Raw genomic sequence first — 26473 nt, forward strand, 5'->3', positions numbered from 1 at the left:
GAGGGGGTTATATATAGATCATTGTGATCAGTTATATAGATTAACACTGGTCAGTGTAAGAAATGTTATGAATTATCAAGGGTTCATGAAGGAGGGAGGGTGGGGAGGGGGAAGATAAGCTGACAGCAAAGGCTCAAATAGAAAATGTGATGGCAGCAAATGTACAAATGTGCTTTGGCACAATGGATGCATGCATGGGTTATGGTAAGAGCTGTACGAGCCTCAATGAAATGATTAAACAAAATTTCATCCCTATTGTCTGATACATCAGTATATTTTCCAAATATCATCAATTCAAAGAATCACCTGGAAAGTTTATCAAAAGACACCTTCCTGGGCCTGTTTGTAGCCATTCAGATTTACAAGGTCTGGGTGGGGTACCCTGATGGCATTTCTAATTAAGTTACCCAGAGGACTGTGAACTTGCTGTTTTAGACTCTCTTCTCACTCATCAGACACATCAGGCCAAAAAAGAAAAAAAAAAGAGGCTAATGTGTTGATTGGTCTTTTCTTGCCTCTCAAAATACGTCTTTTTTCTTCTGTTTATAAAGCAGTTGAAAAACAAGAGCAATAAAAATCCCCGAGGCAACAATCTGACCAGATATATTGCTCTCAGGAGTTGTTTTTCTTTTTAAAAAATCATTTTATTGGGGGCTCATAAAACTTGTATAACCATCCATCCATCCATCATGTCAAGCACATCTGTACATTCATCATTCTCAGAACATGTGCTCTCCATGTAAACCCCTGGCGTCAGCTCCTCCTTTCCCTCAGGAAGTTGTTTTTCTTTTCCATTATCGAGAGTTTGCAGGGAAAGTGCACAATGGTTTCTATACCCCTTTTCTCCTTATGCCAGTCACTCAGACTCAACTGCTACCAGGAAGAAATAAAGCCAACTACAGAAGCCAACAGAATAAACTTTACTAACTCAGTACAGTAGCAAAATAACATTATACAAATAAGGCACTTTAAAGCAGTGTTTACTTTGCTGCCAGAGGACCTGTAACGTAATACTCATCATGAAACGCTCATAAATAGTATCTTGTTGTCTGCCTCGGCTTTGACAAACTTAAAATATAAGCTACATTTACATTAATAACGGAAAACAAATTTAACACTACAATAATTAAGGGACTTGGTTCACAGTGTCTTTCTCCTTTTAGACTTGAAGCGCGTGTGGAAGCAGTTTAACGCGTTACTGTTGCTTTGGCTACTTGAGTTGAAGACGCCACTCCCTTTCTCCTCTCTGATGTTGCCTCCAACATCCTTTACTTTCTCACAGCTTTCTGGTGCTTGATTGTGATCTGCGTCCTCTTTTTTGCTGTTGGCTAGTCTCTCCCTTGAAAGAGTTCTTTCCCTAAATCTTCTAAACGGGGAGGTCATTCTTTTCCTGGCTGTGTTCTCACAACTTGTCCTGTCTCTATTCTCCTCAGTGGCCTTCTTGGTCCTGTCTGTTCTTTTGGCTGTGCTCCTGGTAATCTGCAGAATTTTCTTTTGCAAGTAAACCCCACCTATTCCGGGGCAGCTCTGGCCACTGATGGTGGTGCTGGACTCCCGGGGAGGGGCTGAGGAGACCCCTGAGAGGTGCAGCAGGATGCTGTGGTCAGATAGGACACTGCCAACTGGAGGAGAGATGCAAAAACCCTGACATGGTCAGTCAGTTCTTTCCAATGAATCACAATTATTCTGGCTTATATAACATTTCACTAATTAAAAAATCTGAACATCTTGACAATGTCTAAAAGGCTGAACTCTAGCAAAATATTTTCAACGGAGAGTCTACAATATAGCACAAACAAGAGTCACTGCAAGATCGAACACGGAAAAAATGATTCACCTTTGCTCAAAATAAGACGTTAATAAAAACGTTAAAAGCACGTGGAAAAATATGAAAAATATTCAGTGTTTCATATGATCAGATTTATCTCTCAGCACCAACTCTCTAGACTCTTCATGCAGATTTTACTAAGAAAAAGTTAAAGCCAAGTAGGATATATAAATAGCACATCTAAAATGTGTTGTACCTCTGAGGTGGACGCGTGTGCCTGATGCACTTGGGAAGATAAGTGCAGGAGGATAGGCTTATTTCAATTGTTGGGGAACACAAAACTAATCACAAACTTTAGCAAGATGCTAATAACACATTCCTACTATGATGATAACATTTTTCTTTCAATCACAGATTACTGGCAACAAGTTTCAATGAAAGTGAATAGAAATATGATATTGGGTTGGCATTTTTGATAGAACATATATAATGACAATTAGAAACAGCTTTGAAGATAAAAAATGTCTTCAAGCTTCTGAGCATGACTGTGGCTAGCTCAGAAATCTATAAATGCCAAGGTCAATAGTTAGCCACACAGTGAAAGGGATTACAGAAAAAAGACTTTATTCCAGTGGTGAAAATGAATTTACTGTTGAGAATAGATTTTCGGTTCTTACTGCTTCTTCCCCACAAGTCATATCGAGGCAAATAAAACCCCGGTTCAGACACAACGAGTTTCCCAGTTAGATAAATGTCTAGAGTAGCCTCCCACAGAGAAGAGGATACAGAAGTCAGGGGAGGAGTTCTAATGCTCTTCATTTGGACCATCTATCTGACTGGAAGCATGGCTCCCAGTCCCACTCCTTGTGTGGGCAGGACCCTGTGGACAAGTAAGGAAACAGGTCTGTGTGTCTCACAAACCAGATATGAGCGACAACACCTATGGGCAGTCTCTGATTTAATGATGTGCTGTACACAGGAAGAACTACATTAGGAACGAAAGCCTAGTTTTGGTACATCTTAGTGTTAGTAATATGAACTACATACACTGTTCAGTGGGTGATTTGCTGATATTGTCAGTTTCAGATGTTCACTCCCAGATATTTAATTTTATGATATACTGCTCAAAACCCTGCAGTACAGCAGGCTATGAGAAGGGGGTGGTGGTGTGGAGAAGACACATTTGACTTATATTACAACCAACTTACAAAAGAGTTTTCAAAATAGAATCTTGTAATCTGGGAATTTCCTATATACTATTTACATGTCTTACTTGATTTTCCCAAGTTTTTCTTAGTAAAACCAGAGTGAGAGTGCAGCTCGTGGCTCCTTTTAGCTTCGCAAAATGAGGGGAGGGTGGGTGAGTCTTGGAGGTATGTTGCCTATCAAGTGGTATCAGGAAAGAGATTCTCCAATTCAGTAACACCAGGCTTCAGAAACATTGTCTCATGTCATCTATGTGAGGCCTCTAAGATCAGTCATCTTTTATTTTCCTCTGACAGGAAAACCGACCTTGTAAGAAAGCTGCTTACACAGTTGTTGAGGGACAGAGGCAGGATTCAGACTCAGGTCTGATGTCCAATACCACTTAGGTGGCAAAAATAAGAGAGCTCTCTCAAGGGTAAGATGAAATGTAGGACACAGGCCCTGAGGCAAGCTTTGAAAGCTTCTCTCTCCTGCTAGAATTCATAAGCGGGACTTCTTTCAGACCCTGTATCATACTGTGCTATTACTTACAAATGCAGTTCTTTTGTATATGTAAAGATCCACAAAGGAGGAGCCCTGATCCCCAGGGTACACAAAGTAACTACTCAGAGGAGCCACAGTGAGCAATATAAACCTTACTGGAAGGACTCTGTGTAGATGACACGCTGCATCTACAACCAAGTGCAAATTACACAGCCTCACTTTGCATTATGAGAAAATCTCAAGAGGCTCAGTATAAACATAAAAATCTATAAGGATGTAGATTACTTTCAGCTTCAATTAAAAAAAGGTAATATTCCATTACCAATGTATACACCTATATACTCTCGCCCAAAGCTTATAGTTTGTTCAAAACAATTTCTTGTAGAAATTCTTCTTTGTAAAACTCCATAAAAATATTTAAATTTTAGAAATTCAAATTATACTAACATTAAGAATCTGCATAGAACAAAACAACTGTGAAGTCTGACTTCATTTTTATCTGTATATCAAGAAGTTAAGTGCCATGCTTTGAATACCATCCTCATTATATGAAACTTAATACCTGGAGCATATCTGAAATACAGGCAGTCTCTGAATTATGAATGAGTTCCCCTCCTACGTCTGTCTTTAAGCCAAATTTGCATGTCAGCTAGAACAACTAGCTACAGTTTGTATAATCAGCAGTCAAATGCTTGACATAAGATAGTGTTCCTTTATGCATTAAAGAAACACTTCAGTTATATTAAAAACATTGTTAATGCAATACAGTAATAATAATGCTTTGATGTGCATTGTGAAGCAGCACCTGTTACTATGAGCCATTTTATGTACTTCAAATCGTTAACAGAGAATCTCTATGGAACTGGTTCATAGCTATGGGCTGTACCAAGCTGGATATTCATAACCTGGGGCCTGCCTGTAATTCAATGCAAAACATGAAAATTAAAAAAAAGTTAGGGATTAGTCTAACATTTCCCATTATTGCGATACATTAAAAAAGCAGAGCATGTGCGGACAAGTGTTTTCTGATCGCGCCTGAGCTGCTCACCTCTGTGGTGGGGCCCTTGAGGGGAAGCAGGGGGACTCGAGTGCAGGGACGAGGCCACGGAAACAGTATCGTCTGCAGGTTTCCGACCACTCATCTCTTCACTTGCGCTCATGATTCTGGGAGGTAAACTTGTACCTAAAAACAAAACAAAGGAAGTAAATAATGATTGGTCTACATTTACAATGTTCCCAGTTGCCTAAATGACTCCATAACTAAAGCCATGATGTGCAGTAAATTGAAATGTGTAAATGACAAACGGGGACTAAATGACTGGGTAATGGCACACAGAGATTCTCACCTCTAGGTTGTTTAATCAAATTCAGCAAAAACCAAATTATTTTTTATTGTTTGTTTTGTGGCATAAGGGAAATTAATTTTACAGTTGGGAGTACAGCGGCCCACCTCCCACAATTGACATGCTTGTTCAATGTCGGAATAGAGAAGACATGGATTCAAACTCCTCTCTCCCCTCTAGAGGTGGCCTCTCCAAGTCAGGGCGAGGCATGTGGTCGGGGCAGTGTGAGATGTTGGCACTGTCACTACCTGTGATGCATCTGCTCTGTGGGCATACAGAAGAGGCTGCAGGGCTGTCAGTCCAGCCCTTTTCAAGAGCACTACATTCATACATTCACACTACAGGAGAGAAGTAAACAACAGAAAGAATCATGAATTTATAGAAAAATAGTATGGAGCCCACTGGAAACATTTGTGCACAGTTCAATCTAATCCCTTGTCCAACAGCTGGCCCTGTGTCACACGCTTAGCAGATTTCAATGAGTTTCTGACATTGTTCTTGACCAGTAATAAAGCAACAAGTATAGTCACAAGTCGCCCTGACACTGAAAAGTTAGAATCACAGTGTACTCACACTACCCATAATTAAATGCCATCTTCACACAGTGGTTACATAAACAGGAGACATATGACAGTAGGAGGGAAGACGAGGGCCACCTCGTACAAGTCAGATCCTTCCCCTCTTTTCCACCAGCAAATGCTGCCTACACTTTTGCCAGCTGTGAAGTCGGCCTTTATTTTAATCCATATGTCAAGCAATTCAGTGGCATATTTGAATACCACCAACTTCTGCATCCAACCCTGTCTTCGTTTTCACAGCCACAAAACTAACCCAGGGCCCCAGGCCCCACCGATTTCCACTCATGCTCTAGTCATCTTTTCTTTCTTTTTATTGGGGGCTCGTACAACTTATCACAATCCATCCACCCACTGTGTCAAGCACATTTGTTAGAATCATTTTCAATCATAAATTGGACTATATCTTGCTGAAATTTCTTCAACGGCTTCCTGCCGACAACTTAGCACGTCACAATTTTGGCATACCTATGCCCTTCACTGTTCTACATCCTGGGAGGCTGCACAGTAGTTGGAAGTGTGCCTAGAGTCCACTACCATTTCCATCTCTGCAGAACGAGGGTCAATACCACCTGTGGTGCAGGGTTATTATATGACTATAGAGTATTTAAGCCTGGCACGCAGTCAGTGCTTTGTGCTAGCTAACATCATTATTGCCTCTCAACACTGCACACACCTTTGTACTCATGGGTAGCAAATTGCAAATAGCTCCTTGCTGATGCCATGTTGTTTCTTCTGTCTGAAGCAACTTGCCTGGACCCTTTGCCTAGTTACCAGTTGTGATCCAATGGTTTCTGCCTCTTGGCAACCCCATGTGTGTCAGAAAAGTGTGCGCCACAGGGATTGCAAAGGCTGACGTTTTAGAAGGAAATCACTGGGGCTTTCTCCTGAGGTGCCTCTAGACTGGAAATTCCAGCCTTCTGATTGGCAGCCAAACATGTCAACCACTGGCACCACGCAGGGTTTGGTTTCTGAGTTACCTTCATCCCAGTCCCTTCCTAGGCTAAAAGGTCCTTCTCCTTTGTTCTTTCCTATATTCCCCAAAATCTTATGTTCTGGAACAACATCAAACACACTGCACGGAAGCTGTTTCTATAAGTGTCTATGTCATCAGACTGAAAATCCAGCAAAGGAGGGGGCAATCCTTATTCAACTTTGTATCTCAAAATAAAATAAAATAACATAAAATCCAACAGGTTCTTTATGTATAATGCATGGAACCAGATCTAACCAGGCTTCCACTCAAAAAGCTAAGATAGTCATACAAATAAAACAAAGTAATTTAGGTAAGTTCCTCATTGCATAGTAAGAAAGAAAAAAAAGTGCTATTTCTGAGAAATATATATCACACACACATCCCTGAAGTGGTTATTAAAAAAGAACATACAGTCATTTTTAGTATCTCCACTCTCAGTTTTTACGGGAAGTATCTGCCTTGGTTATCTGATAAAAGGTCCTTCAATAAGACGTATCCCCCCTGCATGTTTTCTGATGATATAAAGATGTTAGTATTAGAGGAATTCTAATGTCCCCATTTAAGAAACGTATAATGCCATCAAGCATCCACACACAGAAAGAATACTTTTCATTCATGAAATGACGATCTATATTACACAAACTACAGTAGCTGATCTCTTGAGTTTTTACATTTTTAATTACTTTTCAATCTAATTTCTCTGGAAATGTCAATTTAATGAATGTGAATTATTGTGAATACTCACTCAATGTGACAGGGTCTTTTGTTTGGCCCTTCTTCCTGATGGGGTGCAAATTGACAGCTGGCACCTGGAGCACCTGGCTTACTCTGTGGGGCTGATGCAGGTGAGCTTTGGCTATTTGGCCAGCTGACCGCACAGGTGCTGGAGACATTTCAGATGATTTGGCTGATCTTTTCTCACTTAAATTCTTGGTCACTAATAGGAAAGAGTAAGCAATAGGTGATTCTGCACTTTTTTTGGAGGGTGGGGGAGGGAGAAAGAAGTTATTACCACTGACAGAAATAGTAAATGTTTACTTTAAAACCATCTATTTCCACATAAAAATATAATTTCCTAAAAAGTAATTTCTTAAAAGTAATTTTACTTAAGTATTAAAAAATACTGCCTCTACAATTTTATAGAAAAGTCTATTAATTTAACTTCCTAAATAATTCTGGTCTCCAGTAAGTTAATTATCTCCATCCCCACTGTCACTCTCAAGGCCAAGCTAAGATCCTTTCTTCTATACTACTGCAAGAGTATTCTTCAAGCTATCCTCCATTCAGGTGTTTCCAAAAGGATGATACACCAAACATTTCTCTTCTCCACATATCCTGCACACCCTTTAGATGAGTTACCACCGCTACCAGGACGAAGATACGAGTCTAGGATGTCTATAAACAAGGGCTATACGGTCCTGCAGGATCTAGCATCAGCCTGCCTTCTTGAACCATATACCCCCCTTTCCCCAATCTCTAGGTTTCTGTTAAATCAGCTTTCAATCATTCCCTAAATCAGAAAGCTGCCCTGTTCGTCTTTCAGGTAACTTCCTCACAGCCTTTAGGGAGCCCTCCTGGAATTCTCACAGCCGGCAGGGACTAGACAGGACCCCGTGCTTTATGTTCTCATGGCATTCTGTGTATTTCCTTCACAGAGATGAGCATCGTTTATAATAATGCTTATTCATCTGTGACATTAATCAATTAATGTTTATCTATCGTAATGAAAAAGGCCCTTTATTGTTGGTAGCCTTCTTGACTCTGGGTTTTGCATTTTTCTGTTTTTCAGTATAGTGAATAAATAGAGATAACTAAATTAGGGCTCTCCTTTTCCCCCTGGGTACTGGAATGACCTAGGGCAGTGGTTCTCAACCTTCTTAATGCCGCGACCCTTTAATGTAGTTCCTCATGTTATGGTGACCCCCCACCATCCATAAAATTATTTTCGTTGCTACTTCATTAACTGTAATTTTGCTAGTTATGAATCAAGCAACCCCTGTGAAAGGGTCATTTGCCCCCCAATGGGGCCGTGACTCACAGGTTGAGAACCGCTGAGCTAGGGGAGCTGCAAGAGCTGTATCTCCACTTTATCTTAGATTATGGGTTAAGGGACAGAGGTTTTGAAGAGCAAGGGAGTGGTGAATGACTTTCCCCCTGAGAGGGAGGTGGAAGGCCAAAAGGTTTGGGAACCTATGGTCTGTTTTTGGTGACAAGAATTAGAAAACATCTCACAAAGTTGAAACATAGGAAGTACTATGGGATAACAGAAAGTGGCTCAGACCGAACTGAAATGTCATCTTTCAGGGAAGAGTCATAAAACACATATCCCCACTCTCAATAATCATTTTCCACTAACATCTTATTTTAATGACGACTAGAGGAAAAAGTTCATAGATAAATGCCCCAAACATATATACTTACATATGCTGAATTTTTAAGGAAGAACTGAAACCTATAATGCTCAGAAATCACTTAAAGTTCTTGGGCTTGGGAATAAAGCTATTATTTAATCAAACATCTAAAGAACAAAGAAAATCAGATATCCGAACAAAAAAAATACTTTATGTACATTTACTCATTCAAAAACAAAGGCAAATTTTTCTAACAGAAAAATTTAACAATGTTCCAAATGTTACAATGTATGCTGTCTCCTGGTTTCAACCATAAACCACCTATCCCTCTTTTTCTTGCTTCATGGTGATCATCGGGAATGGATGAGAGTGAGTATCCTATACACAGAATAACATGGTGCTTAGGGACATGGCAGTAATCTTTTGTGAGTAAACGATTTTCTTGGGAGCACAGCACATACTTCTAGGGAAATAAACATTTGCTGTTGTCCTTTTAGTGTTATACAAGTGTGAACTTAGAGGCTGATACTCACAGGTGCCATACGCAGGCTCCCACTGCAAAGACATCATCTGGAACTTCTCCTCATCTGTCTCCACATCCAGACTGGATAGATACTGCTTCACTTTCCTGGCCATCTGAGCATCCTCATAGAGCTTCTTGGCATTAAGCAGAGAGCTGCGGCGGGCCCGTTTTTTATGAGCACCTCCCTGAACATCCAGCATGTTTGAGTTTGTGCTGCCTTGACTCAATGACCTGTCAGAAGATGGAGATCTTAATAAAGGGGTTGTAACCTTGAGAAATGGGCACACTGACGGGTGAAAGACTTTTGCTCTGTTAATGCTATTGCATGCTGGTGCAAATAAGTTAAAAGATAAAAGCATTAAGGAAAAGTAATTTGACACACATGGCAATGTTTTGAATTAAGAACAAGATTTGGCAAAGTGCAGAATTCAAAAGAATAAGATGACAACCCCACCCCCCACCCTGCTGAGCATATTGTGTGAGACCTGTGTTTGTGTCTACATAACCCAAGGTACAAGTGAAAGTATTTTTCTAGCTCTGGAGGGCATCCATACTCAGGAGCTACCGCAAGAGCCTGGGTCAGGACGAGTCCATCTGTACTAGGGCACCTTGGACTGATGCTCTGCTGTGGACATGCTATTGCCATCACCATTCCCATCTAAAGCAGGCCCATTCTGAGAATGCTGGTCAAGTGTATCAATAACTAGATTTTGGCCCAAACTCAAAAAATAAGAACTAAGATACTAGTAGTGAAACACGATAGCATTTATATCCAGCTAGGTGTTATCAGAGATTAGAAATGCAGCCAGACTGTCCAATGGTTCCGCTGGCACACAGCATGGGAAGGCGTGATGAGGATGGAGTAGCTAGGATCTCTCCTCTGTAACGCCTCTGAATGTGACAGAACTGAAAGCTCGGTAGAAATTCGCAAATTCAAACAAGCCACAGCTTTCATTCAACTCTCCTCTCCTTGTCAACCATCTCACACTGGCTCCATGCACAGCCAATAGGAAACAGGAATTGTAATGCTGTTTGTCTTTTCTAACAAAGCCAGTCTGCAAGGCTCTTGGAGAATTTTAATTTTAAAGGCAGCTGCAGCGACAATCATTCAAAACCAATAAATTTATGTATGAGTTTTCTAAATGACCCATAATATACAAAACATTCTAATTATACATAGACCACAGCCATTTAACGGGTTCTTCAGTGCTCACATATCCAGTTTCATAAACACTCCAATCCAACTCTTCTCATGATAAATTAAGTAATACTTCGCTGAAAGGTACTTTTTCTTTCATATTTTAAGTTCTCTGAAATAGGAGATGCCTTACGTTCAATGGTAACTCCCAGTTGCTATTGGTCAGACAGAAGCAGAGATGTCCTTGTCACTGCTTACATACAATGACGTTAACAAATAGCTATTTAAAGCTCCAGCAACCAAATGACTGAATCTGACCACTTGAACACTATTCCCAGAGTAGGCCTCAGAAGGAAGTAATAATGTATTTGGGAAGCCACTCTCAGAGCCCAACGCCCGTAGCTCTAGTGTTGTTTTAATAACTTGTTTTAAGAAAGGTTTCATTATGAACACACTTAATAAGCCTGAAGGCAATACTCGTATATGTCAAGGATAAAAGAGACAATGATGACATTAGCAATGATTCAGAAGATCCAGATCTGCATACAAAGGAGTTTTAGAAAATCTTAATTTACTTGGTTTTATCTTTTATTTATGCACAGTTGTTAAGGATAACAACCTCCACGTTTCTTTCAGTAAGTCTATGAATTCTTAGTGAGGATAAGCACTGTAGTGATTTTTTTTAGAACTTCATAAAATAGTGGATCCAACAATTGTTGCCTTGGATGCAAAGAAATGCAGTCAAATCAAGATCCAACATACCAGACCAAATGACAATAAATGTTTAATGATTTTACCCAAAATAAGAGGCTGTTTACAAATCTCTATTAGCTTGCTAGACGGTAAAAACATGGTGATAAATGATAACAAAATATCTTCTAAGTTACTCCCAAGAGAGAAAATACTCAGACATAAGAACAGAAATCTTGAATGCCACAAGCATCATTGATTTCCAGGCTGAGCACCTAGAGAATGTTATTAGTACATCATTCAGACACCCCGATGCCCACTGAAATATATGGTTCAAGTACTCTCCCCATGGCAACCCCAGGTATGCATTTCTACCACGACATAAATGTACACGTGGATAAAAACATATGCGGTTGCGCCGTCAGGGAGGAAGGAGGTAGAGAAGGGGAATCAAGATCACCTTGCTTTAACAGAGAACAAGATCATACATAAAAGACAAGACTCAGCTAAAGTAAGGCACACAGAAAGTGGCTCACGCACACAGAAACCAAAAACATAGCTACTCATTTCTGGGCCTCCTTTTTCATCTAAAAATGAAAAGACTAATTAGATGACTTCTTGGATCTGCAGGATTCTAAGATTCATAACTAGATATCTAGTTATATTTGAGCTGAGACTTAAATCTACTTGAAAAGACAGCAGTTTTTAATTCTATCACAGCTGCAAAAAAACCAAGGGATTTTAGAAGTTTTATTTCAAGGTGGAATTTCACACAAAATTTAAATAATCCTGGAAGTCTGCTTTTATCAGTGGACCTGAGGATCTTAGAGTTCAATTACATATTAACTCAATCTTATAGTTCAGCTTCGGATAAAAGTCTCTTTTAATAAATTGATGTAAAGTGCAACACATCTCCTATTAATTTTTATACATTTATATATTTACACAGAAGAAAAGAAAATGGCTTAAATTCAGGTTTGAAACTTAAGACTTCGGGAGACTCGCTTTTCCATGTGTTTAACAGGACTAATAATAGTACCCACCACGTATGGTGGAGGAGGCCTGGTGTAAGTAGTTACGCATTGGGCTGCGGTCTGCATGGTCGGCAGCTTCACACAATCAGCAGCTCCTTGGGAGAAAGACCCGGTTTCTACACCTGAAAATAGTTAAGTCTCGGAAACCCACAGGGGGTTGCTATGAGACAGCACTGACTTGCTGGTGGCGAGTTTGGTTTGGTTGTAGGGTAGATGCATAATTAAATAAGCTCATTTGTTTAATGTGCCTGTTTAATATGCTTGCTGGCATATAGCAGGGACAAAAGAAATATTCACTATCATAATTATTTAACTGATACTGCTAAATTAAAATGCAGAAGGGAGTTATGGGACATCAAAAATGGAAAAGTTAAAAAAGACAAGAAAAGAAAAGGCTAGCTCTATCACTAATTTTCTTGTTAGCAAAAGGCATTTGTCAGGAACATAGGCTGACAGGGTTAATAGAACGCATGCTGTTTTTTGTGCGTGCATTAATGAAAAGGATGCAGTATATGTTAAGAGTTGCACAACTTTCATTCCAGTTGCGTTCATTTCTACACTTACCCCAGACTCCGCCACCTCTTCTTCCTGTAAGCAAGAGCCACAAACATTGAAGCATGTGTTTGAACAGGAAAGCACAGGAAAAAGACAACAGGTGAAGGTCAGAGAAACTATGCAGACAGAATAGACCAGAAAAACTTTACTAGAATAAGGTTGAAGCATAACAGTAAAACGACTTTAATGGAATGCAGGGTGGTGGGGGGTGGTGGTGGTAGCAAGGGGGTGTGTGTGTAAGATGCATTAAGATGTGAGCTAAGGCCACTAAAAAATATTAAGAAAACTGTTTTGGACCAATCACATTAGAGAAAAAAAACAAACCCCAAACAAACAACTTACTACAAAGTTCTTAGGAAAAAAAACTTTTAAGGAAAGGAATTGAGCTTTCCCCACTGAAAATATTTGAAGTCACTCATGTAAGGGGTATGGTGAAGGTATAAGGAACATTGAAGAAGATTTATAATGTTATTCTGAAATTCAGAATTTCTCTGCCAAGGTATCCGATACGAATTTGTGACCATATCTAAACTGTAAATAAAGATATGCCATCAGTGTTCCTCGGAAGCAGTTATATTGATAAAATAGTGGCTATAGTCTTAACTCAGCAAATTGGTTCTATTACAATAAAAGGGAATACGTTGCCCACGGCCAGGAGCCATGGTGGCGCTGCTGGGCGTTAGAATGCTAACCGAAAAGTGAGTGGTGGTAGCCCACGGGCGGCTCTCTGTGGGAGAATGAGGAGGCTGCCTGTTCCCATAGAGACAGACAATCTCTGGAAGCCTATACGGGGCTGCTCTGAGTTAGCATGCACTCAGTGGCAATGCGTTTGGATTTCTTTGGATCGAGTCCACATTAGTTAAATCATACCACAAAAACGAACAGTTATTTTCTCAAAGAAAGATACTGCATTTCATTGCTGGTGGTGAGCGTGATCTGGGAAAGGTCCACTGTAATCGGAACCTTAGACATACTTCCGTTTTCCCGTACTCAGTACAGTCCACTCCCAAGAACATAGGCTTTCATTCATTTCCTGAGCAATCTCTTTCTTTTCTCCTTCCTGGAGTGTAGCTGGTACTTAATGCATTATCAACGGGGCTGGCTGAGCCAGAAGTGCACATTCAAAGCTGGTAACATAGAGATGCGGGAATGGAGGTTTATGTGAGACGACAGGGGTGGTGAGGGGCACTGAACAGCTTTAGACATGCAACAACCCCCAAACAAAGAAACCTGCCTCCAGGTTTGCTTTGGTCACTGGTTCTGTTTCTGCCTCTGGACTCTAGAGCAAGCAGAGCTCTTGTTATGTGTAGTGATTCTCAGGGGCAGAAGTGAGAGGGGTAACAAAGAAGAGACTCTAGCGATATACCCCTGTCTCCAGACTTTGAGGGTCTCTGAACTAGAGGAACCATCAGACCAACGACTTACTAAAACAAAGATTCCTAAACAGTGATTTAAAACAAAACGAACGACAAAACAAAGATCCCTACACACACTGTTTGGTTACAAAAAGTTCAATTGTGACGTAAAGAAGAAAATATTTTGTTTCCTTAGCAATAGGACCCCAGGTAGTGTAAGGTGTTAGAACTTGGGCTGCTAACCACAAGATTAGTAGTAAGAAACCACCAGTGGCCCCTAGGGAGAAAGATGAGGCTTTCTACTCCCGTCAAGACTCAGCTTTGGAAGCCCATGGGGGCAGTTCTATGCTGTCCTACAGACAGGATCAATTTGATGGCAGTGAGTTTGCTTTGGTTTTCCTAGCAGAGTATATATATTTTTAATCGATAGGAATTATATATGTCGTTGCAAGTATTTTATTATTCAAGCCCTTAGTAATGGAAGTTAAACATAAAGGCACAGAGCAAAATGACCCCAAATTAAAACGCCAGTGTCTATTTACTCTGAAAATTTCAGTGATTACAGAACAAATTGACATTTTGGGTAATTTTACAAAGTTTTTTTTTTTTGAATTGTGGGACAGCATTTGGGTTGTTAACCACAAGGCCGGTAGTTCAAACCAACCAGTTGCTTTGCTGGAGAAAGATGAAGGTGTCTGCGCCCATAAAGATTCACAGTTTCCGAAACTCTATAGAGGGTCACTATGAGTTGGAATCAACTGAATGCCGGTCAATTTTCTTATTACATTAAGAGTGAATTTTAAATAAGCATTTAAAGGATAAGGTTACAAATAATACTTACCACTTTTATTAAAGATGGATTATCTTTCAATGTGCAATTTATAAATGATCTGAAAGGAGTCCCAGTGTCCTAATTTTTATAACTTGACAGTTAACAAAAATGAGTGACAGTTTGCCCCACTCAATGCCTCTGCGAGAGAAAAGATTTGGCAATCTTCTCATCATGATTAAACCCAAGGACCTCAGTTGAGCACTTCTGTTCTGTCCTACAGTCGAAAATGACTTAGCGGCACATAACAACATATCCAACACTTTACTAAAAATTAACAGTTGTAGTATCGCTTGAGAACGAGGACTTGATTTTTAGAAGACTGAAGCATAAATTAGTTAGAGATAAAACTTTAAAAATATTCTGTGAAAGTAATAGGCATGTGTGGACTTCACAGTTTAGTTTTGAGACTAGATGAAAACATAAGTATAGTAAAGATTAGCAATATGTTTAGGCTTAAACCCGCTGATATTTTAACGAACAATAAAAAAAATCTGTATTCTCAGAAAGACCAGTCCCGGGAACTTGGTGTGTGCCAGAGGAAAGATGTGTTGAGGGCTTTTCAATGGCTGACTTCTCAGGAGTAGCTGCAGGGCCTTTCTTCTGACGTGCCTCTGGGTGGACACAGACCTCCAGCTGTCTGGTCAGCAACCAAGCCCATCAACCACCTGCAGCTAGCTCCCACAGACTTAGATGGTCAGTAAATACACAGCTAGGAAGCAATCTGCATACCGCTCTTCAGCACATTTACATATTTAAATGCCATACCTCTGCCGGAACATCATAGCCGGGTCCATGTTAGCAGAAGTCATCCGAACAACCTGACGAATTTCCTTGGCAATCATTCTGAGCTTCTCAAAGTTTACTAAACCATCTACTTTGGAGTCATTTCCTAAAAATAAAATTATTTAATTTCCAACATTAAAATAAATCTCTATAAATTACCTTAGATGTACAGCCTGAATGTTCCTAAGAAACAAGACAACACAGACTCTGTCTCAGAGACTTTGGATAAGTTGCCGGGAGGGATCAGTCCCTGGAGAAGGATGTTATGCCTGGTAAAGGTTCCACAAGGAAAGAGAAAGCATCTGACACACTGGGTGCAACAATGGGATCAAGCATAGCAACCATTATGCAAATGGCATAGTCCTGGGCAATTCTGTTGTACTGACTCATGGAGACCTTATGTACCACACAACGGAACAGAACATCGCCTGGTCCTGCGCCATCCTCCTCACAGCTGTTACACTGACACAGGGGTTGCTTTCACTGGAAATGACTCTGTGATCCCCAAGAACATCAACAACATAGGACAGTTGTTTTCCTGTGGTGGTACAGATCAAAACACTGTCAAATTTTAACATTTACTTATAAGAACTACTAAATCTACACTGTTAATGTGAGGTGCCATCGAGTCTGCTCGGATCTAGAGTGCCCCTGTGCACAAAAGAACAAAACACTGTCTGGTCCTGCGGCACCGCCCAAAGCCTACTCCCTGAAAGCGAGCTGGATACTGGGAGAGAGTCTGTTGGTTAAAGGAGTATTATGTAGGAAAAGTGATAAAAAATGTAATCTCCTAATTTTATAAGCAAACCTATAAAATGTATAGCCCCTCAAATCTACCTTTCTAGAGGTAGGTCAGTCTATATGCAAATAAGGCCTTGCATCTGCTCTTGAGGACAGCAAGGGCATACACAGCACTTGAAAACAAGTGGTGATCCAAGGGCTATTAGTTAAATCCAGCCTGTCAGTAAGTTTTCTTTGGTTGACAATATTACAAAAATGATTAAGTAAGTTGTCAATTTTTAAGACATTGAAGATCCCATGCAAGAGGCAGCTGCCTCACAGGAATACACTTTTCAGCCTCCATTCACTTTTCCCTCTCAGTGTGTGTAAATTTATGACGATGACTTTAATCACTAAAGCAGTTACTGGTTCACATGTTCTATTAAATTGTGTTTTTGTTGTTATAGTTTTCTAAGAAACGAGTCCAAGCAGCTTTCAAAATGGCCTTCTCGCCTGGCCCACCAGGCCTTGAGGATGATGCTCCTGAGCAGAGCAGCCAGTCCACAGAGAGAACAACATGGCTGGCCCCACTGTGAGAAATGATGCCCCTCAGTGGCTAAAAGCGATACAGGGGACAGTACCGGAGACACAATGTGGGAACTGCATCTGACCTGATCCCACCACACCGAGGCAAAGCACTGGGGGAGTGCAGCGGAACAGCAAGGGACCTGATGCAAAGGGCTTAAGTGGAGAGCAAATGCTTTGAGAATGATTGGGGCAGGGAATGTATGGATGTGCTTTATACAATTGATGTATGTGTATGTATGGATTGTGATAAGAGTTGTATGAGCCCCAATAAAATGATTTAAATTTTAAAAAAGAAAAAAAATGGCCTTCTTTTCTTTCAAAAGATTAGGTATGAATCCACACTTAGCCTATTTGTTGGTCTACCCAAGCTAAACTACAAAGCAAAAATTACATGTTCAAAGGTCAAGCTGATTTCCCACAAGTGTACCTTTAATAGTTGGCATTAATCCTAGTTCACCTCCACAGCAGCCCCTAAATCGCCATTATGGGAGTCCAAGGCCCTGAAGCCAAGTGTGAGAACCATATAGTCAGAAGCATGAAAAGTTTTCTATGTCACAGTTAGCAGGAGCTATCAATCAGAAGAAACCCTAGTGATAAAAAGTCTCCAATCCCTCTGTAGGAGAAAGATGAGTCAACAGTCTAGGAGACCCATCGGTACAGTTCTAATCTGTCCTACAGGGTCACGGTGAATTAGAATGAACTCGATGACAATGAGAATATATTAGACATATGAATTTTTCAGGGTATCCACGCTAGTTAAAAGCTCACTGATCATCAAGGTACTCGAGTAATGTGAATTTGTTTTGAGGGGGCATAATAACATGTCCTTATTCAAAGTAAATTATACTGGAAGAATAGATTTTGTAATTCAGAATAATCCTTCTACTCATAACAAATAAAGAGGTGGACAAAACATCAAACAAAGCAGGACATCTGAACTTTTAGGTGAGAGAAAAACAGCTTAAATTGAGGTAAATCCTCAATGCTTTGGAGACCAAGGATGAACTCAATGTATACCAGTGCTAAATTATATCAACATTTAAAAATGGATTAAAGTGAGCATAGATTACTCCCACCCCTAGGTTGCCTGTCCAGAGCAAGTTTTATTACCCTGGAAGAATGGAACCATTCCCAACATCTTACTATTTTTGTAAAATCTTAATGACAATATCCATTGCTTTGTTAATAAGACACATGTAAATAAAAGTTAAGGGACTACAGAATGACCCAGAGAGGATCTAGATTATACTTATAAGAGACAGATGTTAGGGGTACAGTGACAAGTCTAGCAGAAGTGACAATCAGAGTTCTTAATGGAGAGTAAATAAAAGAGCAAACAAAAAATCTGAAGACAAGATGGCTTGGAATTTCCCCAAACCAGTAAAAGTCACACAGGCAAAAGGAAACCAAAATACGGGGAATCAAGGTCACATTTGCCTTTGGAGGAGGGCAAGGTAGTATTCTGGGAAGGAATGTGAGTAGGGCTTCTAGGCTGGGTGTTAATTATGGGTGTTTGATTGTTTCTAATCCATTGTTTTGTATGTCCTTCAATAAAGGAAAAATTCAAAAAAAAAGTATCAAACACAAAAATTATAAGAGAGATTCCAGAGTTAAGTTATTTTAGCTTGATTGGTTTGCAAAACGTAAACACTTAAATTTGGAGTCCGAAAAGGTGTTTGTGATATGTTATTATTACATTTGAAAATATAACAACAATTCTGTAGAATTAGCTGAAGCTAGACTTCCAAAATTTCAAATTACCTTCATGTAGAAATGTCATATCCTTCTTGACAACGGGGAACAATGGAATAATTGGAGGCTGCATGCTTTGACTGCTAAGAATATTTCTATACTTTGCCATGTTTCTGGATGGATCAAAAATGTCTTGCAAATCTTGAAGGTGCTTCTCATACTTGTTTGGTAACTTTTCCCATGTACCTCTCAGTCGTGCTACAGGTGCCAGGTTCAAGCCACTGTCAAAGATGAGAATAAAATGTTCAAAAATGACTTGGGATAGGAGAATTACTTTGGTCAGAAAAGTACATTCACCAAATTTCTCTAATACAGCTAAAATTATGTAGAGACACTGTTGAACTAAAACATAACAGAACGATGGACAGTAGGTGGGTAGAGAGGAAGGGTGAAGTAGTCCTCAGGACTTCTTTCAGAGGATTTACTTATCTGCGTATAGTTGTTTATGCGTAGTCTTTATTTATTTGTTTTTTAAGATAGGAAGATTTATTATCTGAAATAACAAGAAGTCTAGAGACCAGGTAGGCTTTCAAGTTTGATTCACAAACTCAGCCACATAATCGGGCCCCTTAATTATTTCCATGTCTCCATTCTGCCATCTACAATGTCAACTTCATCTTGCAATACTTGACATATCATGTTTCCTTTCCAGTCAGAAAAAAGACGCCACAGGTGTCCGCCCATGGTATCAGGTCCATCTCACCTCTCTCACTGATCCAACTTCACTCACATGCTCCATAGGATTTTGTAGGCTGTAATCTTTGCAGAAGCCATGTGTTTTTTCTGTGGAGAAGCTGGGTTGGGTGTGAATCTCCAACTTTTTGTTTAGGAGCTAAGTGTGAACCACTGTACTACCAGGACTCTCATTACGTGCCTATTTAAAACTAATTACTAATTATCAAAGCAAGTTATTGTAGAAAATCAAAATTGGGACCGGCGCCAAACCCAACTACATGGACACACACCTCCCCCTAGAATTCACTTCAGAGGACAGCACTGAAGCTACAGTGCAGGGAAAGGAGCCAGTCTGACCAGAGCACACAGGAGCAAATGATGAGGGAAAGAGAGAGAGTGGTACACATTCTGGGCCCACCAAGCCCCAAGGATGATAGTCCTGCTCAGAGCAGCCAATGCACAAAGAGGACCATAGGGCTGAACCCATCACAAGACACAACGTCCCTCACTGACCCATTGCTTCCAGGGACAACACTGGAAGCAGTGTGGGAAATGTGCCAGATCTGACCCCACCACAATTGTCTATAAGTTTCAACAGAACAGCAAGGGGAGAAAAAGCAAGAGTCCCCAGGGAATACCAAAATTAGACTTTGGGGTCAGGGTGTGGCACTCCACATTTGACCAGAAAACATTCTTTTCTTGTTTTGTTCTTTTTGTGTGTGTACTTATTATTGTCTCTGCATGTCTATCTGGATAAGATAGGCGGGATAAATAATCCGGAGGAGAAAACAATGGAACTGACAGTTCCGGGGGTGACATGGGAGAGGGGGGGGGAAGGAAGTGGGTGTTAACAAACCCAAGGACAAGGGAAAAGTGATCTAAAATCAGTGGAGAGGAGGGGGTAGGATGCCTGGTAAGGCTTGACCAAGGACAATGTAACCGAGAGGAATTACTGAAACCCCCGAATGCAGGCCAGACATAATGGTAGGACAAGAGGAAAGTAAAAGGAAAGAGAGAAAAGAACTAGGAGGCAAAGGACATTTATAGAGGGATAAATACAGGTATGTACATATGTAAATACATTTATATATAACAATAGGGAAATAAATCTATGTACATAGATTTACAGGTTTAGTATTAAGGTAGCAGATGGACATTGGGCCTCCACTAATACTCCCTCAATGCAAGAACACTTTGTTCTATTAACCTGGCATTCCATGATGCTCACCTTCTCGACATAATCGGAGACAAAGTGGGTACATCAGCAATGTGGTGAAGAAAGCTGATGGTGACCGGCTATCAAAAGATATCACATCAGGGGTCTTCAAGGCTTAAAGATAAACAAGCGGCCATATAGCCGAGAAGCAACAAAGCCCACATGGAAGAAGCACACCAGCCTGTGTGATCATGAGGTCGATGTGATCAGGTATCAGGCATCAAAGACCCAAAACAAAAAATCCTATCAATGTGGATGAGGGGAAGTGCAGAGCAGAGACCCAAAGCCCACTGATAGACAATTGGACATCCCCTTACAGATGGGTCACAAGGAAGAGAGGAGCCAGTGAGGATGCAGTATAGCACCAATGAAACATACAACTTTCCTCTAGTTCTTGAATGCTTCCTCCCCTCCACTATCATGACCTCAATTCTACCTTACAAACCCGGCTAGACCAGAGGATGTACACTGGCACAGAAAGAACTAGAAACACAGGGAATCCAGGGCAGATAAAACCCCTCAGGACTAATAGTAAGAGTAGCGATACCAGGAGGGGAACGGACAACAGAAAAGGGGGTGAAGAGAGACCAGTGTAAGACTTGAAATAATAATTTATAAATTATCAAGGGCTCATGTGGGAGGGAGGGAGGCAGAAGGAGGGTAAAAAATGAGCTGATACCAACGGCTCAAGCAGAAAGAAAATGGTTCAAAAATGATGGCAACTTACGTACAAATGTGCTTGATACAATGTATGTATGTATGGATTGTGATAAAACCTGTACGAGCCCCCAATAAAATGTTTTTTTTAAAAAAAGAAGAAAATAAAAATCCATTTCTAGAGCCGGTGACGTGTCCAGTTTCCCATTCTTGCGAGTCTCAGGAATTGTGGTAAGCTGAACAAAGTAAGATTCCTCTCACTCCAAAACCATTACCTCTGGCCTTCTGCTATATTAGCACGGCAAGATGCTATAATCTTGTCTCTGTTGTCTGACTCCTTCCTTTTTGGACAGAGCCAAAAGGGACCGCTGGTGGTACAAATGGTTACGTGCTCTGGTGTTACACAACACGTTCTATAGCCTTTATTTTATAGTGACAAATAAAATTCCGTAACAGATATTTAAGTTGAAACATTTCTCATATCACAATGCTTTTCTTTTACTTAAAATACACCTTTATCGAGGCAATACACACTCGAGAATGGCTCAATTCATGGTGTAAAAAACCCCAAACATTAAATAACCAGTGAGGCAAGTTCTGTGGTTAAGGCAACCTTATTTCTGAGATTTTATTCACTCGTGTCCTTCATGCCAGTATTTCCACGTTTCTTGGTTCTAATCCTGCTCTGTAAGCCTTTAGATAATAAAGTCTCCTTTTCATAGAATTTTGAACAAGTTCAGACATCCTCCAATTCCAAAAAGATAATTCTTTCCAATTAGGTTGTAACTCTTCTCTCTTTACCTCTTGACTCTCCCAAACAGTGAATACAGCGCTTCAATGTTTTTACTTATCTCTTTGATTCTGAGTCATGGCTTTTCCTTACACAAGAGTCATGATTTCTCTGCTCCCTTTGCATCTCAGAAATCAGTCCAAACCACCACAAAAGGGCCGGATAATAAAACTATTAATTCACATCCACTGAGACATGAAAGTCTCAGCAATCCATACACATTCGAAACCTGTTATGCTGACTCATGGTGACTCCATGTGCTACAGGGGGGAACTGCTCCACAGGGTTTTCTTGGCTGTAATTTTCTATGGAGGCAGGTTGATAGGTCTTCCCCCTCCCCGTTAACGTATTAGGTCTGCCAAAATAGAGTCCAAGGTCAAATGTTGTTAGGTGCTGTTAAGTTGGCTCTGACTTATAGTGACCCTTTGTACAACAGAACAAAACACTGCACAGTCCTATGACACATCACTGCATGAGGCCATTGATGCAACCACCGTGTCAATCCATTTCCTTGAGAGTCTTCTTTTTCACTGTCCTTCCACTTTACTAAGCATGATGTCCTTTTCTAGGGACTGGTCACTCCTGATAATGTGTTCAAAGACTGTGAGACGAAGTCTTGCCATCCTTATTCTGGTTATGCTTCCTCCAAGACAGCTTTGTTTGTTCTCTTGGCAGTCCATGGCACTTGTAATATTCTTCAACAGTGCCACAATTCAAATACATCGATTCTTCTTCAGTCTTCTTTATTCAATGGCCAATTTTCATACACATATGAGGTAATTGAAAACATCATTGCTGTGTCACCGTGGTACATATTAGACTTCAAACATCCTTGCTTTTCAACACTTCAAAGGTCTTGTGCAGCAGTTTTATTCGATGCAATGTACCATCTGATCTCTTGACTGCTGCTTCCATTGATACTGGTTGAAGATCAGGGTAAAATCTTGAACAACGTCAATCTTTTCTCCGCTGTCATGATGCTACTCATTGGTCCACCTGTGAGGATTTTTGCTTTCTTTACACTACGTTGTAATCCATTTTGAAGGCCGCAAGCTGTAACATTAATCAAGTGCTTCTAGTCCTCCTCACTTTCAGCAGACAAGGTTGCAAATAAGTCTTCCTTTAAACATGGTGCTGAATTCCTCATCTGGTCTTCTCTGGATGTTTGCTCAGCATTAATATTGAATAAGTATGGTGAGTATACAACCCCAATGCCTGTCTTTTTCTGTTTGCGCAACTGCTTTGTGAACCATGAATAGGTTCCTCATAAGCACAAATAAGTGTTCTGGAATCTCATTCTTCTCAAGGCCATCCATAGTTTGTAATGATCCAGACAGTCAAATGTCTTTGCACAGTCAATTAAACAAAGTACACATCTTTCTGGTATTCTCTGTTTTCAGCCAAGACCCATCTGGCAGCAACAATGAAATCTCTTGTTCTATGGCCTCTCCCGAATCCAGCCTGAATTACTTGCAGCTCCATGTTAATGTACTACTGCAATGTTGTTGAAGGATCTTCAGCCAAATTTTACTAGAATGCAACATTAACAGTATTGTTTTTATATTTTTGCATTCTGTTGGGTCAACTTTCTTTGGGATGGATAAAATATGGATCACTTATACAGTCAGCTGACTAGGGGTTAACCTCCTAAATTTCTCGGCATAGACGAGTGAGTGCTTCCAGCAGTTTCACAAGCTTGTTGAGACATTTCTATTGGTATTTCATCAATTATTGGAGTTTTGCTTAGAGCTACTGCCTTCAGGGCAGTTTGGGCTGTACCATAGGTTCTGGAAATGGAGGAATGTCAACTAGCTGTTTTAGGTATAGTGACTTTTCCATCTTCTTTTGATATTTTCTGCAGTATTTGATATTTTGTCCACAAAATCTTTTAAGATTGCAACTTCAGGTTTGAATATTTTTCTCATTCTTTTTCTTTAAGATACCCTGAGCCTGTCCTTCTTTTTTGGTTTTCTAACTCTAGGTCTTTGCACATTTCATTATAATACTTTATCTTCTTGAGCTACCCTTTAAAGCCTTCAGTTCAGCTCTCACTTCATCATTTCTTCCATTTGCCTTAGTGGTGCTATAATGAAGAGCAAGTTTCAGAGTCTCTTCTGATATCCAGTTTGACAGCCCTCCCCCCCAAATGATCTTTTGCTTTCTTCATGTATGATGTTCTTGATGTCATCTCATAAATCCGGTCTTCTGTCATTGGTGTTCAATAAGTCAAATGTATTCTTGAGATGTTCTCAATATTCAAGTGGGTTATACTCATGGTCGTGTTTTGTTTGTTCCGTCCTTGTTTTAATTTTCTTTAGCGTTAACAGACTGAAGCCGAATTTACATAGGAAAAATTGATGGGTCTATTCAACAGGTGGCACCTCGCTTCGTTTTAGCTGCCGATATGGAGCATCTCCACTATCTCTTCCCACAGATCATTTTGATGTATTCCACCTGGAGAAGTCCATGTGCACAGTTGCCTTTTGTGCTGTTGAAAAAGGTATTTGCAATGAAGAAATTGTTGGGTCTTCCAAAATCCTATCATGTGATTTCCAACTTCATTTCTTTCACCAAGGCCATGTATTCCAACTTCTGTTCCTTCCTGATTGTCTCCAACCTTTGTATTCTAATTGTCAATAACAATCAAGCTGAAAGACAAGTGGTAGCTAAGGTCAAACAGGACTACAAAAAGCCTGCTGTTGGAACACCTCAGTGAAAGCTAATAATACTCCGAAGCAATTAACTTACTCAGGGAGCAAAACAAACAATGCCCTAATCTGAAAAACATTAACAGGGTCTAATGGCTGATGGAATCAGGTAGGGGCTGGACCCTAATTCTTTAGGTTCTCCACCATGGAGTGAAGGGGAAGATTAAATCAATACACCTTGGCAATTTGACCATGGGACAGGGCAAAAGTGAGAAAATCTGAAGTAGTACGTAAATTTAAATTTAGCTGCCAACCTGCATATGCTGAAGAAAAGGAATGTGTAAAACAATTGCCGCACTCATTTAGAGCCAATGCCTGCTAGTCAGGAACACCATCCTGGTTTCCTTCTCAAAAGAACCTCCTGCCAATGGCTGGTGCAGGAGAGCTTCTCTCATTCAAAAAGGAGGAACAAACATAGGAGCTATAATAAGTTACTGCAAAGAAAAATACCTAAAGACACAAAGCAGATGCTGCCACAACTCAATAAAAACAGAGTAACCAACCGCTCCAGTCAAGATTTCAATAAATTATAAAATAAGTTTAGTGTAACAATGCACGAGTTTAGGGAAAATATGACATGAAAAGCTGATAAAAATTTAAATAGCAAAATTTAGGAAATAAATGGAGGGGAATAAACAACAATAACAACACACAAATGAGAGCCATATCAGAACCTAAATAAAGAAAAACCCAAACTGCTGAAACCATTCTTTAAGGAATGTGGAAGGAATGATTGACAAAAGCAATTAAGCAAATGTGGGAAGAGTTTAAAAGAATTAGGAAAAAAAAGTGAATATAGGAGACAAGCAACGGAGATATCAAACCTGCATAACTAGTATCCCTGAGCAAAATATAAAACAATGAAATTGAATCAACATTTCTCCTAGGAACATGAGGTTAAGTATAAATCTATTTACAAAATCATAGAACCTTTATTTACAAAAATATCAAAACATTTATTGTTTCCTGACATATAGTTTATCTGGATTTATACACGTCTGAAAATATTATTTCCATCTCTCTAAACTTTATTGAAGAATTTTGCACTTAAGATTTACACCACATCTTAAAATAGCAATTTGAACATCCTTGGAAGGCTCAAATTCTGTTTCTTTTCTATGTTCTTTTGAGTTTGGGGAACAAAAAGCAATCTGAAGGGGTAGGATCAAGGTTGCTGGGTGGATGGGGTAAGTTTTTCCATTGCAATTCCTGTAGGATAGCACTTGCTAGCTTCGAAGAATGAACAGGTGCATGTTGTGATGGAAGAGAACTCCCTGATTCAACTTTTTGGCCTTTTTTCCCTCACCAGTGCAATTTTCTATTTTCTTAAAACTTCTTCCTAAGCCGATTGTCCTATGCCCTTCGAAAAAAATCTATCAAGATTACCCTTAGAGAACCCTGAAAGAGCCGTTTTCTGAGCTAACTTAACTGGCACACACCTGCCTGGAGGTCACTGGTGTGATTTGGCATTTTTTAGGTTCCTACGGTGACTAAAGAGAGCCTGGTGGAATAGTGTTTACGAGTGGTGAACTAAAGGCTGGCAGTTCAAAACCTCCAGAAACTTTGTGGGAGAAAGACATGGCTTTCTACTCCCATAAACAGTTACAGTGTTGGAAACTCACAGGGGCAGTTCTACCCTGCCCTACAGGCTCGTTATGTTATGAGTCAGTAATGATTTGATGGCAGTGAGCAGTGAGTATAGTTTTTTTTTTTTTTTTTAAGGAGACCAAGACAAATGTATTAGGGAGCTTGTTT

General features: G+C 40.0%; 1 protein-coding gene across 3 annotated transcripts in view; it reads right to left on the reverse strand.

Moving 5' to 3' along the window:
• The window catches only part of RAPGEF6 (Rap guanine nucleotide exchange factor 6), a 221702-nt gene that overhangs the window by 12556 nt on the left and 182673 nt on the right, over positions 1-26473 (reverse strand). The window contains exons 20-25 of one of the 3 annotated variants that reach the window (XM_075541508.1): positions 18682-18893; positions 15595-15718; positions 12652-12675; positions 9236-9456; positions 7097-7288; positions 4506-4640 (exon numbers count right to left, since the gene is read on the reverse strand). In XM_075541508.1, coding sequence (XP_075397623.1) covers positions 4506-4640; positions 7097-7288; positions 9236-9456; positions 12652-12675; positions 15595-15718; positions 18682-18893 — 908 coding nt within the window. Of the gene's footprint in view, positions 1-991; positions 1623-4505; positions 4641-7096; positions 7289-9235; positions 9457-12651; positions 12676-15594; positions 15719-18681; positions 18894-26473 lie in introns of those variants that run through there. The other 2 variants (XM_075541510.1, XM_075541509.1) reach the window with 2 other exon arrangements.

Source organism: Tenrec ecaudatus, chromosome 2 (genome assembly GCF_050624435.1).
Source record: "Tenrec ecaudatus isolate mTenEca1 chromosome 2, mTenEca1.hap1, whole genome shotgun sequence".
Classification (NCBI taxonomy): Eukaryota; Metazoa; Chordata; class Mammalia; order Afrosoricida; family Tenrecidae; genus Tenrec; species Tenrec ecaudatus.